Consider the following 20,884-nt stretch of genomic DNA (forward strand, 5'->3'; position numbering starts at 1 on the left):
TTTTTGTCAGGGCTGAGTGAAATAAGCTAAAACAGCCATAGAGTTAAGGCCTAACTGCTAAAGCTAACTCAAAGCGTGTTTTATCAGATTATCAGATTATATTTAATTGACAAATTACTTAATGGTCTACTTCAGAAAATAAGCATTTTCTTATGAGAATATTTGAGAATGTATGAACTTGCTGATCACTGTATTTAGGACTATTCTCATGAATATCTGTTTTCTATGGAGAGCTTTTATGAATTAAGGTCCTGAACCATCACTGTTGTTCATATTTCAGTGCAGCACAACACTACAGTATTTCAGTTGCTGCTAAACACACAGCAGCATTGTGGGTCATTAGATAAAAGGCATCCCTCAAGTAATAGCTCAAAGCTTTGTACTTGGCTGGCTAATTCTGCCACGCCCGGACAGTTACAGATTCAGTCTCAGGGAGCACTTAATGAATAATTGATTCACCAACAGCTGAGCTGAAGACTTCATTTACTCTCCCATTGCTTTAAACAGCTAATTATCACTGCATATATCAGAGAGGCTTCTGCTACCGTGCTGGACAAATCAGACCACCAAGAAACAGCCACTAGTAGATGCAAAGCGTTCTTTGGGTGATGCCACAGAAGAACCACTTTTGGTTCCCGAAAGAATCATGTTTGAAAGAGAAGAACGATCTTTTAAGCTTCACATAATATAAAGGTTTTATACCGGTTTAAAGCAGGACTTTTACGTAAATGTTTACATTATTAAAAAAGGTTCCTCACACCTGTGTCTCACCTAACAATAGTTCTCTTAAGAATGAGGTTAATTCAAAGACCTTATTTTCAGTAAATGAGCTCCAAACAGTTGAGTGCTTTGATACTTAAGTATGATGATGACGCTGCCCTTTTTGGACTAGCCTCAAAGAGGAGGATGCCTATGTTGAACATGACACTGTACTTGAAAGTTTTTGTCAGATAGGAAAATTAGAGACAAATGGATCAAAACAAAAGAGGTTGACATGCAAAGAAAGTGAACTGAAGATAGTAAATTTTGCCAGTTATGCTACATAGTCAAAAGTAGGACAATTTAAGTGTTTAGGAACACATTTGACAATGCTTTTACAAGTGAGAACTCTGAATGGTTTGGTAGCTTAAATGTAAAAAACGAACAAAAAAAAAACAGAAGATTCAGGAGTTGCTGTTGCTGAGAAAGTGATTAGAAATCAAAAACAAAAACAGCTGAGTGAGATCTTCAGTAGTGTTGTGCATTGAAATATGATCAAAGATCATTCTGTCTTCCGCTATAGAATTTGAATTTCTTTCTTTGTGCTGACAATTTAAAAGTCCCAAAAGTCAAAAAGTCCCCAAAGGTCAGCTTTGTTAGCTAGCCGGTTAACCTTCATAAATACAGCTTTTTTAGCTAGCTGGCTAACCTTCATAAATACAGCATTGTTAGCTAGCTGGCTAACCTTCATGAATAAAGCTTTTTTTAAGCTAGCTGGCTAAGCTTCATAAATGCAGCTTTTTTAGTTAGCTGGCTAAGCTTCATAAATGCAGCTTTTTTTAGCTAGCTGGCTAACCTTCAGAAATACACTTTGTAAGCTACCCTGCTAACCTTCAGAAATACACTTTGTTAGCTACCCTGCTAGCCTTCAGAAATACGACTTTGTGATTTAGCTGTCTAACCTTGACAAATACAACTTTGTTAGCCAGCTAACTAATCTTCATACAGCTTTGTTAGCTGGCTGGCTAACTTTCACAAATACAACTTTGTTAGCTAGCTATCTGATCTTTATGAATGCAACTTTGTTAGCTAGCTAACCTTCAAAAATGCAACTTTATTAGCTGAAACTTCATAAATATAACTTTGATAGCTTGCTGGCTAACCCTCAAAAATAAGATCTGAATAAACACTGCCAGGCAGTGATCACAGAAATAATATCATCATTAGAAATTCAAGCTCAACTAAGCTTTTAGCCGCCTTCCTTCAGCAATTCTTTTATTCTTAGACAAGACCGAGGGTTAAGTTACTGAAACATTTCGTAAATATTTTTAAGAATAGAACTTATTAAAATTGTATTTAAGAAGAAAGGTAAAATATTTTTTTTTTCAAAGAGGATTATCAGTTGAGCTTGATTTTTTGCAGTTCTGAAGTTAACGGGTGGATGAAATCACATGTAAGATAATATTAGCACTCTACTGTGAAAACAGCTTTGTTTTTTTCCATGTGTGAAAGAAGCTTTGTATTGATCATTGCTGCAATGCATCAAATCAAAGCCTAATTCAGTGTCTGAACATCCCAAACAAACACACTGAAACACTCCGCTGTATAATCATACATACAGTCATACATGCAGATATCATTCATTCAATTTAATTTAAAAGAAAACATTTTAAAAAGTCTATAGAATACAGTAAAAATACTTACTTAATGGTTTTAATTCAACTCAAATAAATACTTTGAATGAAATAATGCAAAATTTAAAAGAAAAAAAATAAACACAGTATGAGGGATGCAGGTGCAGGAAGCAGGCAGGGCGGCCAGTCCTCCATGTGTGTTTTGGTTAATTAGAGTAGCTGTTAGCTGTGATTCACTGCTGTGGAGTCTCGGAGTGTTTTGGCCCAGTGTCGAAGGCAGAAATATGTTTTAGGTAGACTTGTGGAAAAGTGGCCAACTTGGAACATACAACTTCCAAACATGCAATGTCATAACATCAGGCTACAGTCTATAGCTGACAGAAGTGTAGTCATCTTCCTATCTGTTTCAATGATCCTGTCTTATAGTGCATATACAAAACTTTAACAAGACTGTGTACACATTAACCAGAACACCAGACTCACATAAACACAACCAGCATCCTTCATTATAAAGGCAGGACTTACGCACAATGAAGATGACATAACAAGTTAAAGAAAGCTTACATGTACAAAACTTTAAGGGGAACCTATTATGCTCACTTTCACTGTTTATAATTTTATTTTCATCTACTAGAATAATTTATATGCTTTGATTTTCCAAAAACACATCATTTTTCTCATACTGTACATCTCTATTCACCCTCTGTGTGAAACACTGTTAGAGCTCCTGTGTCTTCAAGCCACACCTCCGGATGAGCCCAGTGTGCTCTGATTAGTCAGCTGGCCAACTCTGTTCCACCCCTACAAGTTCCGCCCCTGTCCTGCAGTCTGCAGACAGACCCTTCTGTCTTGAGCAGTTGTAAACTCTGCTGTGGCTGTTTCTCCAGCTGTGTCAGTTCTGCAGTGTCAGTTTGATCCAGAGTCGATTCTGAAAGTCAGGTCAGCGTCTTCTCCACACGCTACAACACTGAACACATTCTACCCTCTCCAGTAGCTGCTGTGCACTGTGTGAGGGCGTGCTGAGTGGGCAGTAAAGACTGTGTTATGAGATTGCATCATCTTGTAACAAAGGAAAAGGGCTGGAATTCCAACAAAGTGTGTCAGGCAGCTGAGAAAAGTGGTTTCTGTGGAAGAGAGTTTCTCCATCTGGAGTGAACTTTGAGCTTTGTGACTTTGCAGAATGTTTACATGCACGAAAAGCTACAACACACTAAAGGAACGAAAAAACAGAAAAGCCTAAAAGGTCCCCTTTAAAATCCTAAACCTATTCACTCTAGTCTGAAGCATATCACCACAGCAGGCATGAGAAATGTTTCTGAACCATTTTGGCCTCACCACCGATGACTCAATGCATTGAGGTAATGTTAGAAGTTCTATCGGGGACAGAATCTAACTTTTACAGATCTCATAGAAACATCATTTGACCACAGCTGTAGCTTTAAATTCAAACACTGGAGCGCTGGTAAAGAGTTGAAGGTTTGAAGCAATGGTGGATAGCAATGATTGCTAAGCCATGATTAGAGGGCTGAGAAAATAAGGCAGCATTTGGGATTGGTTGACTGGAGTAATACATAAAACACAATGATTTTGACTAGCCATGATACAATAATTGACTCACAGTAACAGCTTAATTAAATATTCTACCCTTATATTGTAAATATTAAATGCTTCTCATGCAGGTGGAGAAGTTTCAGCTAGGACAAACACTGGTGGGGAACAAGAATCTAATGGAGTGCCAGGAATATTTGTGCAGAACTCACAGAAAAAGGCTAATTTGATGTTTCAGACTATTAGAGTGCACACAGCAGAAATAAGTACTACCAGTTTGTGCTGAAGAACATAACAGTGGAGGGAAATCTTCCATGGGCCTGAGACCACAGCTCATTCCCTGCATCAGTGACTTTTTCATTAATCAGTGAAATTAGTGATGTACAGTGAAATACATCTACCGCCACTGTGAATTGTCGCTGGAGTAGCTGATAGAGGCCGCAGTGCCCTGGTATGTAATCCTCTTTTACATCCTCGTTTCTGCAATTCAATAACCAAGATGATTCCTACTGATATGAAGGAAGGCGAGGTAATAAGCCCGGGGTCGGTCCAGGTTTTTGAAGGTTTTATGAACACCAGCAAGATACAGAGTGCAGTAGCTCAGGCTGGTGTCAATGCAGCCTGCATCAAAGATTTATCTCAGCTTAAGGAGGAGAAAAAACTGCCTTCAACACTGAACAGCTGGACAGATACTGTTTACTAATGATTTTTGTGAGCTAAAAAGAAACTTTTTAATTTATTTTTATTCAAGAGAATCACAATGTTTGTTGTATGCAGGTGTGCAAGGAGTAATGCTCTTATCACACTGTTAAATTTTGGTTGGAAACAAAAGGGATAGAGCTATCTACCTAGATAACATTGGAAAATTATTCAGTCAGGATTAATTTCTCTGTGGTATCTGTGCAGATACAGCTGAGCTGCTCTCCCATTGGTTAGGACTTCAGAAGCTGGACTGAAGGCCTTAAATATCAGATTTAAAAAACAACAACATAATTAGGAAGTGACAGACGGTCTAATTTACAATGGGATAGTTTTGTGAGTAAAGTCATATTGTGAAAGTTCTAGATATGGTTACAAGCTTCAGATAAAACATATAGAATGATTTTTACAAGCTTCAAATTCCTGTGTTTAATGTAGAAATGATCAAAAGCATGTGACTCACATCCGGAGTTATCAGGCTATGAAGAGGGGCTGAGATACACGTCATCTGCCTCTTTTGTGTGTCCGACAACATTCAGTGTGATTCTGACCAATGGACACTCAGGAAATCAGTAAGCGCTGATAATCACGCCAGAAACCCTTCATTCGTCATTCAGTCCACATCGGAGACACGTGAAATGGTGCGCAGAGAGTTTACAGCTGCTGAAGTTGCTGTATTCAGTATTTTGATATGAAACATATGAGTGTCATGTTACATGAAGAGACTTTAAAGGAGAATTTAAGAAGATTTGAACAAATCAAGAAGATGCACTCAGAGGGTTAAACACAGAGTTCCATTTTGCCCTGTTTGTGCTACACTCTGCCTTGTCGTGAGTGCACAGTAAGGGCAGGAGAAAGTGTCAAGTGAACCAGAGCAGCAATAACGTGAGGCAGATCTGGTCTGTCTAAGTGCACATATGAAAGAATATTTTTAAAAGGGTCAACTCTGTCAGTGTGCCAGACTGTCCTGAAGGAAAGCTCGCCCAGCTTCCTCATTAGAGCTGATCTTCCCTCTGAAACTCCTTCAGTCACTCGGCTGCTGAATCTGTCCCCTATTATTCCGACTCCACAGATCTGTCTCCTCAGCAATGCTCAAACCTTTCTTATCCTCTAAAGCTTTTGGCTGCTTTTACAGTGGACCAAACACAACTGACCTCGACAGCAGTGATTGTTAACCTACTTACAAATCCTGCACTTCAGTAGCACATTTAATAATAATAATAATAATAATAGTAAGAAGAAGAAGAAGAAGATGAAGAAGAAGAAAAAGAAGGAGAAGGCCCATGTCCCCCCTCACCCCTACCACTTAGCCCTACCCTTCCATTTTGGGTGCTCATGTTTAGGGGTAGGGTGTCCCGATTGTTGTTGAGATAGAGAGGTAGGGCAAAGTGTAGCCATCCAAACAGAGGTTTTTCAGAGACACACTCCAAATGGAGTACTGTGAGCAAAAAAAAATGGCAAGATGGCTGCACAAACGACCAAAGAAACCCACAAATGTGAGAATTTTCTCCATTAAAAATTACGATAACCATTGTATTTTCTTAGTTTAATGTCGTTCCAGTGTATTATGGTCCTTTTCTTCATAACAAGCATAAAAAATCACTAGTAGTGTGTTGATGTCTCAGTAGCTTGCTAGCTAAATCTCCCATTCCACCTTAAATGGAACGGGAATATTTGCATAAGAAGCTGGTGAATAGCTGACCCCAGCTTCATATCACCAATGAATTAGGGGTGGGCAATGACATATAATTGTCCCTCTTCAAAGGCATATGATGCCCTAATGTAACTAAAGCCCAGCAGTTAGGTTGCTGAACTTTACCCTCCTCTGCTATCACTGCAGACTAGCAGGGTCGCCTATAGAGCAGCGCTAGTAGCCTTTTAATGAAGTTATGTTCTTTTTATTTGAGGGTTGTTCCATTTCACAGAGGAAGTTTTCAACCAGTACACCTTAAAGTCAGTTCCAAGGGCAAAGGAGGCACTCAAAAACACGGGGTAGGGGTAAAAATAAGAAATGGGATTGGGCCGAAGAGTAGCTTGTGTATTACTATTTAAATATAGAAAGGTAGTTCAGAGTGCTTCACAGAAAGTGTGCAGAGCAAGCATAAAAGAAACCAAAAGCATAAATGAAACAGAAAAAATATTTGAAAGCTACACAGAGGATGAAAGCTCAAAATAAATTTTTCATCTGTCAGCAGAAGCAGTGTGATGGATCTGAGCCGGAGCATAAAAACAGAACATTGTCTCTCCACTTGTCGAAACGTCCAGCCTTTCATCCCATTTGGAATAAAATCAAGCACTCTGCAAACACTAAATCATTTAACACTTTACAAACTAACAGAGCAACTTTGAAAATCAGTTCTTGCAGAGCCAGCTGAGCAGTGCAGTGACACGGGAACCTGAAGAAACAGAGAAACGTTCTGTTAGTGTATCACATATTGTTGCATCCACCAGCCATGAGGATCTTAGGGGGTGTGGCCATGCAGTGAGGCTCTCGGAGTGCGCCATTCACCCGGCTATAAAGGAATAGCTGCTGTTGTTTTTGTATTGTTGTAGTTGTGTTTATGTGAGTAATTGTGTGATTGGAGGGTGGGCTTGGTAGTGTAACTAGTGGTTAAAAGTGTCACCCCCTCCACGTTTGTCGTGTTACCCCTCCCTCGGTAGCCTATACATGTTATGTTTACACGTCTTCTTCTATGCTGATGCTGATACCTGCTTTATCTAATCAATACATCATTATGTTAAATCAGGTGCTGCTGATGGAATTGAGTAAATCCATGTGATGTCTGAAATCTGGAACCAAACTTTGTTCTTCAAACCAGCTCACTAGATATCAAGTACAGCCCCTGTTTTAAAAAGAAATGCTTGTTACTTTTTGCACCATAATAACAGGCACCTGATAGCTTAGAGTGCTAGTTATACATTTTAGCATGTTTTCTGTTCCTTCATTAAGATTTGCATACTTACATTGACTTTATTAATGTATTTGTGGCCTAATTGACCTGCTGCTCTCTTTCAGGGCCATTTCCAGCTGCAGCTCAACTTTTTTAGACGTCCAGCCTTTCATCAGCTTTAAGATGTGTTTATGTCGATTTCCTCCTTAAGCTCTTCAGCTTTTTCAATAATCCAGCATAGATCAGTAATGATATCTCTTGTTCGTTTCCTTTCCTACATCCTGCTTTAGTCTGTGCTGAATCATCTTGAGCATCATTTTCTGGTCTGTGCATAGCTGCTTTCTAGCCTTCATAACTTCATAACAGTTTAAGTTGCAGACATGATATACACATCAGAACACTCAGCAGACCTGGCCTTACTAAACAGCACTTCATTCAGCTGTAACCAACAATCAGCCAGCAATCCAGCTCCAAAAACCATCCAGAATTCTCTTGCCACCATTAAATTACATCTCTGCATTTCAGCATTCATATTATAACAATCATTATAACAATTATTATAGCTCATGACAGTAAACATGGGACTCAATTTGTAATTAAAAGTAAAGCCTATCTTGCTGTGTATCAGTTATAGCACTCAGCATGAATCCAAGAGAACATAAAAATAAATAAAAACGTGGCTGCCTTTGCTAATCATTTATATTTACTCAATGATAAGCAATAGAATGAACCACCATAAAAAAATTCTATTCATTTTCAGCTCACAGACACTCCAGATTAACAACATCCAAACATGGTATCTGAAGTGACACTTGTTTTCAAATCTGTATACAATTTTGCAGATGCCAAGTAAATTTTTGATGAAAAATTAGCCAAAATAAGAAAGATATCAGAATTCTATTAGCATTTACATGTCAAATAATGCTCTGAAAATAACTACATATGACATATTTGACTGTCTTATGTAAGTACTTTATAAGTTTGATTGTAATTGACCAAAACACCAAATCAACCACACTGTATTATTGTAGGGTTCTAAGAGTTAAAAATGAATGCCCCTTGGCACTTAAGTATGGCATGAATGTGCAAATACTTTTCAGGATGACTGTATAGAGCTACCAACAAAAAAAGACAAAATAATTAACCAACATCAACAAATCTAATTTAAGCTGAGATGGAAGAAAGAAGTCTTAATTAGTAATATGTGTTTTTAATAAAGGAATGAGAACAATAAATATATACTTATGCAGACAGGCTAGCAACAGCTCAGTTGCATCAAGGTAACAGCTTTCAGCTATCAGTGTTAACATGTTTGGGTTCCTTTATTAAGATTTTCTATATGAAAACACATCTAAGACGTACACGTGTAATTTAAATAGTTGAAAGTTATTCTGTGGCCTCAATTAACCACCTGTCTTTTGGAGGTCATCCGCTCTGCGTGTGGTTACAGGGCCACTTTTCCAGCTGCAGCTCAGCGTCAGTGGTCTAGACTGATGGATCTCTTTGCCCTTGTTTACCTGTCCTTCAGCTTCTCCTCCGTTAGCTCTCACACCTGAGTGACTTCCTGTCGTTTTCCACCTTCTCCTCCATCTGTTGCCTGGGCGTCCCGTGGCTCTGAGCAGAGGAGGGGGTGATGACGATTCATCTCAGCGTCAGACACTCATTAGTGCTGATGGTTTCTCCTCATAAGGCCGCATATGGCCGGTCTGGCAGCCTGATGCACATTAGAGCACAATGAGAAACTCCTTCACTGCTTCGCACTGAGGAATGCTTTCGTCTTAGTTATGTAAGCAAGTGATGGAGATGCTAATCCTGACCATGTTTCCAGAAGCTCATTGAGGCTGTTACCAAGAACACTACTACTAATAATAATAGTAATAGTAATAATATCTTTTTAAATATCTTTTTTATGTCGGTGGCAGCTCAACGTGCTTTACAGACAGGAGATAAAGCTTAACAGTAATAGAAGGAACTATGAGTACTAATTTAAAATCACATGAGACAATAACATCAACATTTTAATTAAGCGCTAAGTGAAAGGGAAGTTTTTGCTTATTGAAAGTGATCACTGAGCTTGAGTGTCTAATAAAAGGTGAACTGAGCTCCACAGTATATACTAGAAGCAGAATAACAAATACATCATAAATGTCTTATTGCAGGTCACATGACTTTAGAAGCTTTAGAAGAGCTATTATTGAGTTATTATACTCATTTTGCTCTCTTTCAATGTAGTGATGTAATTACATAACCAGAGAGGAACCCTCAGGGCTCTCTAGGTTTATAGAGAAGACCAAATGACTTCTGGGAACTGAGAGATGTATGTCTGAATGTTAAGTTCATTTTTATTCAGTAGAATCATGCTTGTATTGAACCTCTTCCAGTATTACAGCATTAATGTTGTTTCAGTGTCAAGTTTGGAACGGAAACAAAAGAGTTAAATTCTTGAATACCCCAACTGGCCAATCAGGAATTGTTTTTCTGTAAAACTGCTACAAGGTGAAATATAGCGTTGTGGTTACAACAGAACCTTGTATCACCAAAAAGGAAACTTAACAGGACCAGGAACTTTCTTAACTTTTAATAGAAGTATATGGAGAATTTTTTTTTTAATAATTTTGGGCCATTTTTGTTGGTCTGTTCATCATGAAATTTTGACACAACATTAAGAACAACTGCCTTTTTCAAATTATGTCAAAAAAAAGGACATACAAGGTTTTGTCCCAATAGCAACGATATGCTAGCTTTGAGTAAAACATTGAACATCCTTTAGAAACTTCTGTTGTCTGTGTTTAATCTAGAACTATCTTTCTAAAATTTTCTGTTCCACTTTAAACGGTGCAGCAGTTACATTCTGGTGGTAAATATGGCAGAATGATACTGCTGCATTGTTTAAAGGAAATTTACTGCCATCTTAAATTCATTGCCACCTTAAATACATTGCCACCTAAAATTTACTTCCAGCTTACATTTACTGATACATTAAATCCAGTGCTGTTAAAGGGAAATTCAATAGGAGGCTAAATTCATCCTCTGCAGAAAGTGTTTATGCAAATTGCCATTAACAAACTATCATTGACATTTGGCTCAAATTGCCCTTATAAAACAGCCCTTATAGTCATGGTTCACTTCACAAAACCAATACTTAGCTACATGCTGAAGTATGTTTAATTATTATTTAACATAAAACAAGCAAAACAAGACTGAACAAAGAGAGAGAAATAATTAGAGTCATATTACAAAACTGGCAAACTGCAACCCTGAAAATGATGTGAATTAACAGCACAAAAATGAGAAACATTCACCACAAAACTGTACACTTGACAAGGTGACTTTTTTGGAATTTTGCTGTGTTAATGCCAGGAAAAAAACAAAAAAAACAAGCAGAATGTCTTCAATATAAAAAAAAAGGCACTTTCTTTGGATTGTCCACTGTAGGTACTTTGTAGATACTCAGTGTATCTTTAACTAAAATTCAACTAAACATCTATTAAATGGAACTGAACCTGACATTGCATGATAAACATTCTATTACATCTCTCCCTAAACCTGACCCTGACCCTAAATGTAATGCTAACATTAGTATGATCAAAAACTTTGTTAATAATTGAAGTACCTGTAAATCGTTTATAGGGGACCATCAAACGTGTGACCAAAAACAGTTGTTACTGTTTTATATTTTCCTGTATTTTATTAATGCATTTTTTAATTCTATCTATTATTAACATATATCTGTAAGCTTATAAGTGTGCAGGATGTGTCAGTTATAAACATGTTGCCGTGAGACCATGTGATTATAACTTCTCACTCTTTCTCTCCTCAGCACTCCATAGATGCGTTCAGTGCTGGAGTCAGTCCCATAGGAGACACCACCTACAACTTCAGCTACTGGGACCTGGGCAGTGCCTTCTTCTTCGCCGGAACGGTCATCACTACCATAGGTGTGTTTATTATTTTCAACCAGACACAAATATAGTAAACTGCATTTTTGTCACTGGAAACATATCAATTTTCATAGATATGTTGATGCTACATAATTCTACATTTTGATTCCTTCTGATGATCGAGACTCTGTAGACAAGCTGAGTTTCTCACAAACGTTTCTACAACTAAATCACGAAAAACTGAAATACTGATTGTTGGTGCTAAAACTCAGAGAAAGCTGCTTTATGAGAAGCTCAGCTCTTTATCTTCATCTACCAAACCTGCAGTAGAACCTGGGTGTGATCTTAGATGCTGAGCTTTGTTTTACCTTCACATAAACATTCACTAAAGCAGTTTTTGTCATGTAAGAAATATTACTAAAGTTCAGACTTTTCTCTCTCAGAGCGATGCAGAGAAACGTGTCGCTGCGTTTGTTCAGCAGTGTTGATTACTGTAATGATCTTACTGGAGAAAACAATCTGTCCTCTACAATTCGTACAGAACGCAGCAGCATGGATCCTCACAACACCAACACAGAGAGCTCATATCACCCCCCATTTACACACTGCGCTGACTGCCTGGATCTTTTAGGAGTGATTTTAAAGCTCTGCTGCTAGTTTTTAAAGTGCTATGTGACCCTAAAGCTCCTGAATGTCTGTCTCTTTATGATCTTAGATCTGCAGATACTGACCTTCAGCAAACACCTTCTGTAAAATACAGAAAATGTGGGAGACTCTTTCTGTTATTCTGTTTCTAAACTGTGGAGCTCAGTTCACCTTGTATTAGACAGTCAAGCTCGAGTTCACTTTTAATAAACATCTGTAAACACAGTTCTTTAACTCAGCGCTTAGTTAAAATTCTATTAGTTCAAATTCTATCTCTTAATGTGAACTGTGTTACTAATACTCATGATTTTTTCTACTACTGTTAAGCTTTATCATTTGTCTGTAAAGCACTTTGAGCTGCCACCGGTATGAAAAGTGTTCTATAAATAAAGATTATTATTGTATAATAAATAGTCTATGAATATAAATAATAATCTATAAATAAAGATCATTATTATATAATGTCAATTATTGGGTGACCTCATTACTGAGGAGGGACTTGACTGACCACTGAATTTAAAACAATTTTTCAGGGCCAGGCTAAAGATTTGTGGTTTGTGGTCAATGTATGAAATCCACCCTGGTATTCAGGGGTCCCATGTTAACTCACTCACACAGCGGTACTGATGCTTCAGTGGCAGTAAAATGTTTTATCAGTCCTTCTTCTGTAAATGCTCTGTTTTGGTTTGGTTTTGTGCTCTTCCTCACATTAACTGAGCTCTTACTCATCTCCTCTTCTGTCTTCAGTGACAGTCACTCTTTACACCAAACTGGGGAAACTGGGCGAGTTTTCAGATTTACAGATCTGCAGCACATTGTAAAGTTTTTCAGAGGAATCCAGGCAGAGTTACAGTTTCTAGGCAATGAAGGACCAACTGGGTGAACCAGTCTGCTACAGCACCACCCTGAGGCAGAGCAGTACTGCAGCTCTAGTTAGTAAACAGAAGCTGATTGAGGGCGAAGCAGATATTTGAGTGACTTAACCCTAACAGCCAGCATAACGTCATAATGATTATTTTCAGGAATCCCTAGAATTGTGATTTTGAGACATTCATGGGGCCCAAGAGGTTAATTAGGGGTTCTGGACCCCCCAGGACCCTGTGTATTTCAGATCTTGTTTGTGGTGAAGTACTAGCTAAGAAATGCAGGCTCAGTAAGTGAGTAGACCTACTATTTGATTACGTACTTGTGTGTGTGGGATAGACAAGGACTGGAGGGGGGGGCAAGTTTGGCAAACAGGGGGTCACAAAATATTTTTAACCCCAAAAAATAGTCACACCATGAAAAAGGTCAAGAATCCCTATTTTAGAAAATCCTCGTTGTGATGAACAAAAGTAATAATTAAGTTGCTTTAGCAGTTTTGTGCAGCAGGTTGAGTAGCTGCTGTTGTTATTAATAGAGTTGATACTGAATAGAAGACTCACTTTCAGTTGATGTCATTTTAGAAAGCAGGAGAGCAATTTCATGTGGAGATGTTCAGTGTAACTAATAGACCTGATTATGTGGTTTCTGACACTGTATGACTCACTGATATCTACACTCTTAAAATGATTGTTATTAAGTGGTTTTTAGTAAAGGGAATGGTTCTATTTAGAATTATGAGTTCTATATAGAACTGTCTAATCAACTATTCATCAACTATTTCTTAAATGTTTCTTTGCATGGTTAAATGGTTTCTCAGATTGACAGAAAAATGTATTGAAAGGGTTTTCCTATAGACACAATGTCAAGCTGGTAACAATAGCAGAACCCTTTTTGGTGCCATATAGGACCATTTTCAAAAAGATTCTATGTAGAACCATATACAACTCATTCTCCATCAGTCTGAGGAACCATTTCACCATGCAAAGAACCATTTAAGCATAAAATGGTTCAATGTAGAACTCATGGTTCTAAGTAGAACTATTGCCTTTACTAAAGAACCCTTGAAGAACCATCCTTTTAAGAGTGTATTTGTGGTGGTACTTTTTTAAGGCTACATAGCTTAAGCACTTAATGATGTATTAAAAAAGCGATGTTGGCATATTTATGAAAAGCTTATGTTCATATTCACACGATTTGTTTATTATGAAAGTGACAGAAGGCAACTAACATTTGTTTCATTTATAATACTTTTATGGAGTGTTATTACCAAGTGATGGAGAATCATTGAGTTTATGAAAGATTTTGATGCTGCCAAACTTTAGTCATATTTTGTATCCATCATTCATTGTCATTCTGGCAACAGAGACATGAATACTATAATAAAAATAAGTGTTGCTTTTTAAATGTTGTTCAGTGCATATGCATGTGTTATGAAGTCGCCATGGAGGTAGCTAAATAAAGTGTTACCGTTTTAGCCATGTGATGCGTTTTGTCCGTGTTTGTATATTACAGTATGTGATACAGTGTCAGAAACCATGTATTCAATTCTATTAGATTTTTCTTTTTGCCAAAGTAATGCCTTCATGAATTTCTTCTGCTTATGTAGTTGTAATGCTTCAAAGTCCTGAGTGAACGCACTCAGCACACTCTCAGGAGGCCGAGAGGGTTTTGGTGTGATAGATGGTGAAGTTTGGGGCTTGTCTGAGTGCGGAGAGCTGACAGGACTCCAGAGTAATCTAAAATCAGCTCTGACACCCAACACGCCTGACACACGGCGGACAGCAGCTCAAACATAGCTGAGAGAGAGCTGGTCTCTCAGGGCCTCACACTCCACAACCTGCACAAGTCTACAGCTATTATTGTCATTTAGCTGTACTACTTACATTTAATGTCAAGGTTAAAGAGTTAATAATGCATTAATGCATTAAAACTTGCAAGTGTTACACAAATGATTTTTTTTGGCACCAAGATGATGATGATGATTATCATTATTACTTTTATTTACATAGTGCCTTTCTCATGTTTAAGGACTTGTTACAATGTATGTGTCTGCATAGGTTTCCTCTGGATAAGCAACTTAGAAAATACGTGTGTGTCATATCTCACTTTGCCTGGGGGTTCTCCAGCAAAAACAGTGTAGCGTCACACTGACAGGAAGCCTGGAAGGCTGAAAATGTCCTTAGCTGCATTAAGGTAGTGTTTTCCTGCAGCCGAACACCACCAGTTCAGGTAGCCTGATGGCAGCAATGCAACGTCACCCAAGCGGCCGGCCCAGGCTGCAACATAGCTGCAAGATAGCATCAAACAGGCAACCGGTCCAAGCAGTTTCATAGCTACGATACTGCGTCACTCAAGTGACGTGTTCAGGCAACCTCACAGCTGCAATGCAGCATCACTCAAGCAGCATCACGCAAGGCTGCATCGAAGCTGTGATGTAGTGTTGCTTCAATGGTGAGCCCAAGAAGCCTCTGAACCTCACTTTCAGGCACTATCTTGGAGAACATGATGGCATACTCCTCTGCCAGCAAGGAAACATCAAAACATACACAAACAATACAAAAAAACAAAAAACAAAAACTGATTTAAAGTGAAGCGACAGCCGTATTGCATCAGTGTTCTCACATCAGAACACATGGCATAACTCCACATATCCCATTTTGTCTCCAGCCTTTTTATTTTATTTTAGTTTATTTCATTTTCATTTAAGTCATGAATAGGTACAAATACATACTTTTCACCTGGAAAAACTTATTTAAGGTTCACAAATGGACCTTAAAACAACTGTTGTACCTTTAAGGGAACATTTACATTGTTTGTACCTTGATGAATGAAAAAACATACCTGCATAGAACCTATATTTCTAACAGTGTAGTATATTTTCTGCATCTTTAAGTGTGAGGAAACCCACACCAGCAGGAGTGCATGTATGCTATAAGTCATACATTTCAAAATGGGATGCAAAATAGTTTATAACCCAACAGTAAACTTTAATTGGATCAACTCTAAAAACATGGTAAAACTTGTAGGCTAGCACAGCAGAGGGTGCCTCAGCTTCTGAATTCACAGCTGGGAGCTGGGAGAGTTTAGGAGTGTGTTTGTGTGTTTGGTAATTAGGGAAATCTGGAGCCGAGCTGAGCTCCGTCTACTGCTGTGTTCATTTAACTATACTTTTATCAGAGACCTGCTCACTAAAACTGAAACTGAAACTAAGCTAAATCTGCTACTTTTCTGAAAATAAAAACAAACCTAAACTATTAATGCACCCTTAAAACGAACCTAAAAACTAAACTGAAAAGCTTAAATGAAAAACTGAATAAAAAAAAACTACAGTAAATCTGATGTAAGCTTGACTGTCATGTATTTTGCTATGAAAAAGCCTTCGATTGCGGTCCATTCACATATGACCTTTTTAATGGCTTTTAAATTGATACCTTTTGTGATTTTATTGAATATTCGCTGTTTCCATCTGGTCTTCTTTATTCAATGTGCCAAAATGTATAAAAATGCAGGAAGATAGAAGGCTAGCAGTTGTGTTCTGCATCAGACACTGACTTTACTACAGTACTGTGTTTGAACTGAAGGGTAGAGACACACACATAGACTCTCTCTCTCTGAAGGATCTTGACTCGGTTCTCCTGCTGTGTGCTCTCCTGCAGGCTACGGCAACATTGCCCCGAGCACAGAGGGCGGCAAGATCTTCTGTATCCTCTATGCGATTTTTGGCATCCCTCTTTTCGGCTTCCTGCTGGCTGGCGTCGGGGACCAGCTGGGGACCATCTTTGTGAAGACCATCGCCAAAGTGGAGAAAATGTTCAGGGTAAGTGAAAGCCTGAGGAAAACACAGCATGTTTGCAGAGGAGAGCTGATTATAAACATACGGGTAACACTGACAAACTAAATAATCCAAACTGGGCTCATATTCAGAATGCGACAGTATTAGGTCATTCAAACTGGACGGCATGTTTTCTCTTTTTAACACGACGCCATTGGAGCATGGCACGCTTGGAGGAGAACGCTAACTAATGATTCAGCAGATGCTTGCTTTGCACTGTGCTGGAACTGCTGATTTTTTAATCAGATTTTTAGATGTAGTTAAGTCTTTATTTAGCTTCAGTTTTATTCTGTTTTTTTTGTTTTATGATGAATATTTTGTCAAAAATTGAACTTTAATGGAATTTTGATAAAATACGTTACAAGTGTTTTTTTTTAAGACATCATTATTTCATGGGCATTCAAAATTTTACATAGAAGGAAATTTTAAATCATCTTTCAGGCATTTGAAACATGAAAAACTAAAGTTTTTATTTTCTGTAATTCAATTTTTTGTGCATTTTGCAATGGATATAGCAATATTACTTTTCATTTTAGCTGTTATGTATTTGAAAAGTCTTTTTTTGTTTTTAAAATAGTTATTACAATTAGCTGTTTTTTATTTTTTTAATAGCTTTCAGTAATGATGATAATCCTGAACAAAACTTTAATATAATCTTGATTTCTCTCTGTTAATCTCAAAGGAATAGTTTATATATTATATTATGTATTATATAATATCTTAAGGGGTGTAGTTACTGTATTTATGTGATTTGGTAGCTCTGCTATTTACTGATATTAGATCCATTCCATATACAGTGGTAAAAATAACACACTTTTTTATCTTTTTTATATACTTTATCTTCATCTTACTTTTTTATTTACTTTTTTAATCACATTTTTTATTAATCACTTTTTTTTACCTTTTTTTCTACTCAAACTGGAATTTTAAATGGTCAGTGTCAAAAGGTGCACTGTTTATATTAGCAAATTTAGGTCATAATAAGGTTTTGATATTGAAAGTATGTTTAAGCAGTCAGTTTTGGGTGGGCCAGTGTCAATAGTGGGTTAAATCAAATCAGAGATGAAGCTGTAAAGTGAATAAAATATCTTAAGACTGTATTAATCTGTAAAATCTTATCTCTTATCCACACATATGGGGAATCTCATTGCCCAGAATATTACATTATTGTATTGTGTGCAAGTAGCTGCTCTTCACATTCACATCCTGCACGTCATGAGCAGTTGTTCTTTATCTTAATTTCAGGCCAACTTGCTCCTGGTGCTGTTATCCAAAACATTAAGTGTGTTGTTCATGTTAATATATGCAGAACCATTCCTCTGTCCTCAGGGGGCTCATTGGGGGGGGCGCTGTAGTGCTGGGAACTGTTAGGGTGTGCTGGCTAACACCCAGCTGGTCAGCGGGGCTGGTAAACAAACAGTAGCTCCACGACCTTCGCCCCCAGCAGGGTCCAGCTCACTGCGACAGAAGCATCTGCAGAAAAGCGTGAGATTGTTTCTTATTAGGGCTAATCAGGCTTCATTAGAGCCGAATGAGGTCTGATAGAGCGACGGCACCTTCGCTGAGTCACGAAATGTGTTTAATCACACTGCATGTGGCTTGCGCTGATGACGAAGTCTCACACCCAGCCCAAGTAATGAAACAGACCTCTCCCCTCTCGAATATAAAACCGGATTTCCTTTTATTTTAATGTTCACAAATTCCCATTTTCACAGCTTATTGCTGTATTCGTGCATATCAGGAAAATCCTGGAAATGAAGGACATGATATTTAACATGCAGAGATGCATACAGGTTGTATTGAGCATAGCTCTCAGTAAAGTGTTATTAATTTACACATATTGTAGACCGGATGTTCTTGTTTGCAGTGCTGAATTAAATCTTCTTGGAGAAAACTGCACATAGACGTCACTACAATATCCAGCAATTATCCAGCTTTTGTTCACACCTAATTCTAGCCAGGACATTGGTGGGAAACATTAAAAGCCAGAGCTCACCAACCAAACATTCTGCACAAACAAGAGCATTAAAATGTGTGAAATTGTCTTTAGAATGTTTCTAAAAAGAAACAACCAAATGAACCACAGTGAATGAGGAAAGAACATTCAGAACCAGAAAGTATTCAATACCAGACCCTGAATCTGTTTTTCTTAGCTGTATTTGGTCACTGATAGTTTGACCACTGATGGAACTCATTGATGCTCAAAGCAGTTGATGGTCCACCATTGATGTTACTAATTGACCACCGCATGATTAATGCTGTTGTAGTAGTTTCAGCACTCATTTGGCAATACAGCCTCTCTTTCTTGACCAAGCTGTGGACTTCAAACAAGTAGCCATCACTTTCTTCCCTGGGTCCACATAGAATGCAGATTGATTGTTGTTGTTCTGCCCCCAGTTTATTTCTATTTCTTATTGACGTCCTGTCCACAATCATGAACTTCATATTCACACCACTGCTTTATCAAAAAAGGAGAATCATGAATAACAGTGATGGAAACACTTTTTTTGAATAAGTGATGGCATAGCAGGAAAAAGTCACATGTTTACTGTGCTAACTGTATATCTTACTTAATGGTACACTCTTAAAAAAGATGGTTCTTTAAGAGTTTTTTTTTATTAAAGTCAATGACTATGTATAACCAAGAACACCTTTTCATGATTAAAGGGTTCTTTGCACCATTAAATTGTTCTTCAGATTGATGAAGACTGTGCTGTAGATGTTTCTATATAGAATGTTGTTGAAAAGGGTTCTATATAGCACCAAAATGGTTATCCTATTGTTATGATGTAAAGCTTGTAACAACAGAAGAACCCTTTTTGGTGCTATATAGAACCCCTTTCAAAAAGGTTCTAAATAGAACCATATAAAACACACTCTCCATCCGTCTGAAGAACTCTTTCACAACGCAAAGGATTCTTTGAGTGTTAATGGTTCTAAATAGAACCATTTTCTTTAATAAAGAACTCTTGAAGAACCATCTTTTTTAAATGTATATATCAAATTTGTACACCACTATGGTGCCATTACTATTTTGAACACACTATAACAGTGTTCAGACACAGCCATCAACACCACATCTAGACTGGTGCTTGTAGAGGTTTGGTGGGCGACTTCAGCCCCCATTAAATGGGTCATTGCCCACTCCACCTGGAATCTCTGGGCTGTTATGATTAGCAGGGGGCAAAAACTGCTACACTTTGGTCTCACACCTTAAAGCGTGAACACTGATATTAACTTTGGGAATTTGCACATAAGTACTGGAAAAAAAGAATTCTTTACCTGCTTTTTTGAAATTTGCTATATATTTATGAAATGTTTGAGTCGAAACAACAACTGAGCGACACTTAGCTAACCAGCAGATCACTCCATTATAAAGATAAGGTAACCTAGCAATAGTTAATGGTCCCTAGTGCTTACTTTGCTTTCAATACATTGCAAATACCTGAAATCATTTGCAGTTACCATACACACAATGATGAAATCAAGTATGGAAATGCATGAAGTGAAATAGAAACAGTTTCACAGACTCCCTCCTTCATTTTGAACTTAGGGGTTGGAGTAGCTGCTGGTAGAAACAGCTCCAGGCTCTTTTTAGAATCTGAATGCTGCAGGGATTCCCCCGAGGCAAAGTACGGAGTGCATTTCTTCTCTGGAAGCAGAACGTTTGCTCGAGTGCTTCCTCTCACTCGTTATTACTCAGACTTCTTACAACTTGTTGTGTGAGTGCTCACGCTGCAAGATTTATCACCAATAATTTCAAACATGCTGGAAAATGTCAGGACTTCTGTAACAGTTCACAGGCTGAGAAAATCCCAGACTGGATAAATCAGATCCCTGAGCTGTTCTCAGTGAGTCCGGCACGAGCAGCAGTTAGCCGCTAATCTTAAAAAGGTTGTCACAGAACCAACAAAATGTGTCTGAGAAAAGAAAATCTGGGACATAATGGTGTAGTGTGCAATGGGCTTATTACAATCATAATTAGCTCACAATCATATAAATAATTACAATGAAAAAATTATTTTTTTATTTTATTTTGTTAATTGTTAGAGACTACAAGCTTAATGTAGCAAACTGGTCTAATCAGCCGTCTTGCTTCTTAGCTCTAAAGGTGTCATTAACATCAAATAAACAAACGTCACTTGCCGCCGCCCTCTAAAGGCATCATTACCAAACATCAAATAACAAACG

General features: G+C 37.8%; 1 protein-coding gene across 1 annotated transcript in view; it reads left to right on the plus strand.

Moving 5' to 3' along the window:
* The window catches only part of kcnk10a (potassium channel, subfamily K, member 10a), a 38,871-nt gene that overhangs the window by 10,765 nt on the left and 7,222 nt on the right, over positions 1 to 20,884 (plus strand). Inside the window, exons 3-4 of the mRNA XM_036582427.1 lie at positions 11,292 to 11,409; positions 16,518 to 16,678. Coding sequence (XP_036438320.1) covers positions 11,292 to 11,409; positions 16,518 to 16,678 — 279 coding nt within the window. The remainder of the gene's footprint in view (positions 1 to 11,291; positions 11,410 to 16,517; positions 16,679 to 20,884) is intronic.

Source organism: Colossoma macropomum, unplaced genomic scaffold (assembly GCF_904425465.1).
Source record: "Colossoma macropomum unplaced genomic scaffold, Colossoma_macropomum, whole genome shotgun sequence".
Lineage (NCBI taxonomy): Eukaryota > Metazoa > Chordata > Actinopteri > Characiformes > Serrasalmidae > Colossoma > Colossoma macropomum.